The sequence below is a fragment of the Dipteris shenzhenensis genome, chromosome 16 (assembly GCF_047967505.1).
Source record: "Dipteris shenzhenensis isolate YYH24624 ecotype China chromosome 16, Dip_SZ_1.0, whole genome shotgun sequence".
In the NCBI taxonomy this organism is placed as follows: Eukaryota; Viridiplantae; Streptophyta; class Polypodiopsida; order Gleicheniales; family Dipteridaceae; genus Dipteris; species Dipteris shenzhenensis.
In genome coordinates, this window is record NC_141611.1 from 40557376 (window position 1) to 40559855 (window position 2480).

At 39.6% G+C, this 2480-nt stretch overlaps 1 protein-coding gene across 1 annotated transcript; it reads left to right on the plus strand.

Annotated features, from left to right (window-relative positions):
* Positions 1–247: 247 nt before the first annotated feature.
* Positions 248–1284, plus strand: LOC147892953 (putative BTB/POZ domain-containing protein At2g40450). The gene is made up of 2 exons (XM_087386825.1): positions 248–598; positions 856–1284. The coding sequence occupies exons 1-2, from the start codon at positions 248–250 to the stop codon at positions 1282–1284; spliced, it is 780 nt and encodes a 259-aa protein (XP_087242951.1).
* Positions 1285–2480: the final 1196 nt, after the last annotated feature.

The window sequence follows — 2480 nt, forward strand, 5'->3', positions numbered from 1 at the left end:
TTTTTCTTGCATGGAGGCGGGAGGTCCTCTGCCAGTGCACAGGCGAGACTAGCTTGGACCCAGAATGGAAGTTTCATAGAAGCCACACCTGCACTATTTCACACTAAAACAATATGGCTGCGTTTGGGTTGTGATCACTGAACCCGAAACCATGACCTCATTCATGATATCGCGCAGTGGGCCTTTAATGAGTCAATGAACCTATTGGTTTATCCAATATTCCGAAAGCCTTTCTCATATAGTAAGGATGACAGGACTGCCTGCAGCACAATCACAGTATGTCTACTTTGATAATGACACGTCTACGCTCAGGACATGCGCGTTCACCGACGGCATTGTACGCTGTAAAGGATGTAACTACATTCTTAGCAGCGAGCACGTTGCCGCTTGTAGGTACTGTCTGGGTGATTTGAATACGAAAAACAAAAAGTTGAGGAGCTCCCTTAACGAAATGAAGGCCGAAATTTTCCGTTTGCAGCAAGAAATGGAATTTCTGAGAACTTGGGACGAACGTTTTGTCGACGGTTCTGCTGGTACAGGTGATATCACACTCAAGACTAAAGATGGATACTGCTTTACGACATTCCGTTTTCTACTGGTAACTTTACTGCTTTTACAACATAACATGTTTCCTGTTATTTCTGCAATCATTCTTGATTGGAAACCTAAGTGGACTGGTCGAACAAGCGTTGACAACATAAACTGCTTCCCGTTATTTTCTGCAATTATTCTTGATCGAACACGGAAGTGTGAAACTATGCGGATGTATCCGAATAATCAATCGGGTGAAATTATAAGAAGGTACTGCAAACGTAGAATCCGAACTTTATATTATGGTTGTGCTCTATTTTACAGGCTAGCAGATCACCAGTTTTCAGAAAAATCCTCGAAAAAAGGCCTATAAATGAACTCGAGGTGGAGGATATGTCAGCCCATGAGCTCGGATTCCTGGTCGATTACCTATACCGAGCTCAAATGGACTCTCAAACTCTAGAAAAGTATGCTACGGGCCTTCTTGCAGCAGCCCACAGATACCAGATATCACCTCTCAAAGCTGTATGCGAGAGGTACCTCACAGAGCACGTGCACACTGAGAACGTGGTGCCCATGATCGAGCTAGCTTTCAAGAGCGATGCAGATAACCTAAAGGAAGCTGCATTTCACGTAGCGGCAACGATCTACAAGGATCTCATGTCATGCCCGGACTTAAAGAATTTGCTGGAGAGGGAGCCTCGCATTGCTGCAGAGATGCTCAAAGAGATTTTGGTCAGGACAAATCCTTAGACCCTTGAATTAAGGCAATGAAACAAATTAGTCGACTGTTTCCTTAAGTTCATTCCAACAATTGCTTGACAGTATCCTTACGTTGGAACTGTTGGAACTGTACATTTATTATGAGACGGTTTACATTGCACAAAAATAGCAGAACGATCGGCAACATTTTAGAATTCATCGTCATAAAATGGAATGGGTGCGTTCTTTCTTCAACAAAGCTTATGATACTTCAGCGTCTCCTATTATTGCAACTATCCTCCTAGATTGAACTAGATTGAACAACGATCAACACATTAAATTCCTCCATAATTCCTAATTTGTTTCCCTCACATTTTAAGTCGTTTGTTCTTCAATGGATTTTTTCCAAGAAATATTTAATACTCATTTGTCATGTACATGCGGTAGCCTAATTTCATGTACACACACGGTAGCCGATATAGGTCTTTAGTTATTATAATATCTACACCTCCAAGTCGAGGATTCTATAATTTTTCTCATCAAGAAGAATTCATCTAGGCTTATTGTTAGGAGGTCCATGTATTGTTTTCTTTCAAAGCTTGTCTAGCTTGTGAGCTTCCAATTCAAGCATTGTTTTGCAATTTATGCATATGGCTAATGTGGAGTGAAGAGTTGTTTCATCAATGCTGTAGGCAACTTTACCTCCCAACTTTGTGAAAGGAATTAGCTTCGAATAAGATGGTTTTATTTTAGAAACAATGTGGACCATTTGAAATTTGTTCATAAGGATGTGATGCATTCTTCTTTTGTGATCTATAGTCTTGGTAGGAATTCATCAAGTGTCTCTAAAGAAGAAGTTGTTTCAATCAATTCTTTGTAGATGCTAGTAGCAATGGTTTTATTCTTTTTTTATTATTTGTTTATAGGATGTAAAATGGTTGTCTTGTCCTTTGGAGGTAATGGGAAGTGAAGCCTACATATAGTATTCCCTTCTTTTGCCATATGAGCATGTGCCTATGGCTTTGGGATATTATTATGTCTCAAGAAGTAATGTTGCTTCACATGAACAAAATCTATAACCTATCGATTTTTTCTTTTATGGGACATAGGGGCCTTTTTTACACATACTTGTTAAAGAGTCCTTTAATTAGCTTCTAGCATTTTTCTAAGTGCTCTTATATAGTAGTGATAATAACATGCATAGGTCATTGGGTCATATGAACTAATAGATGTGTTGGTATCTCATC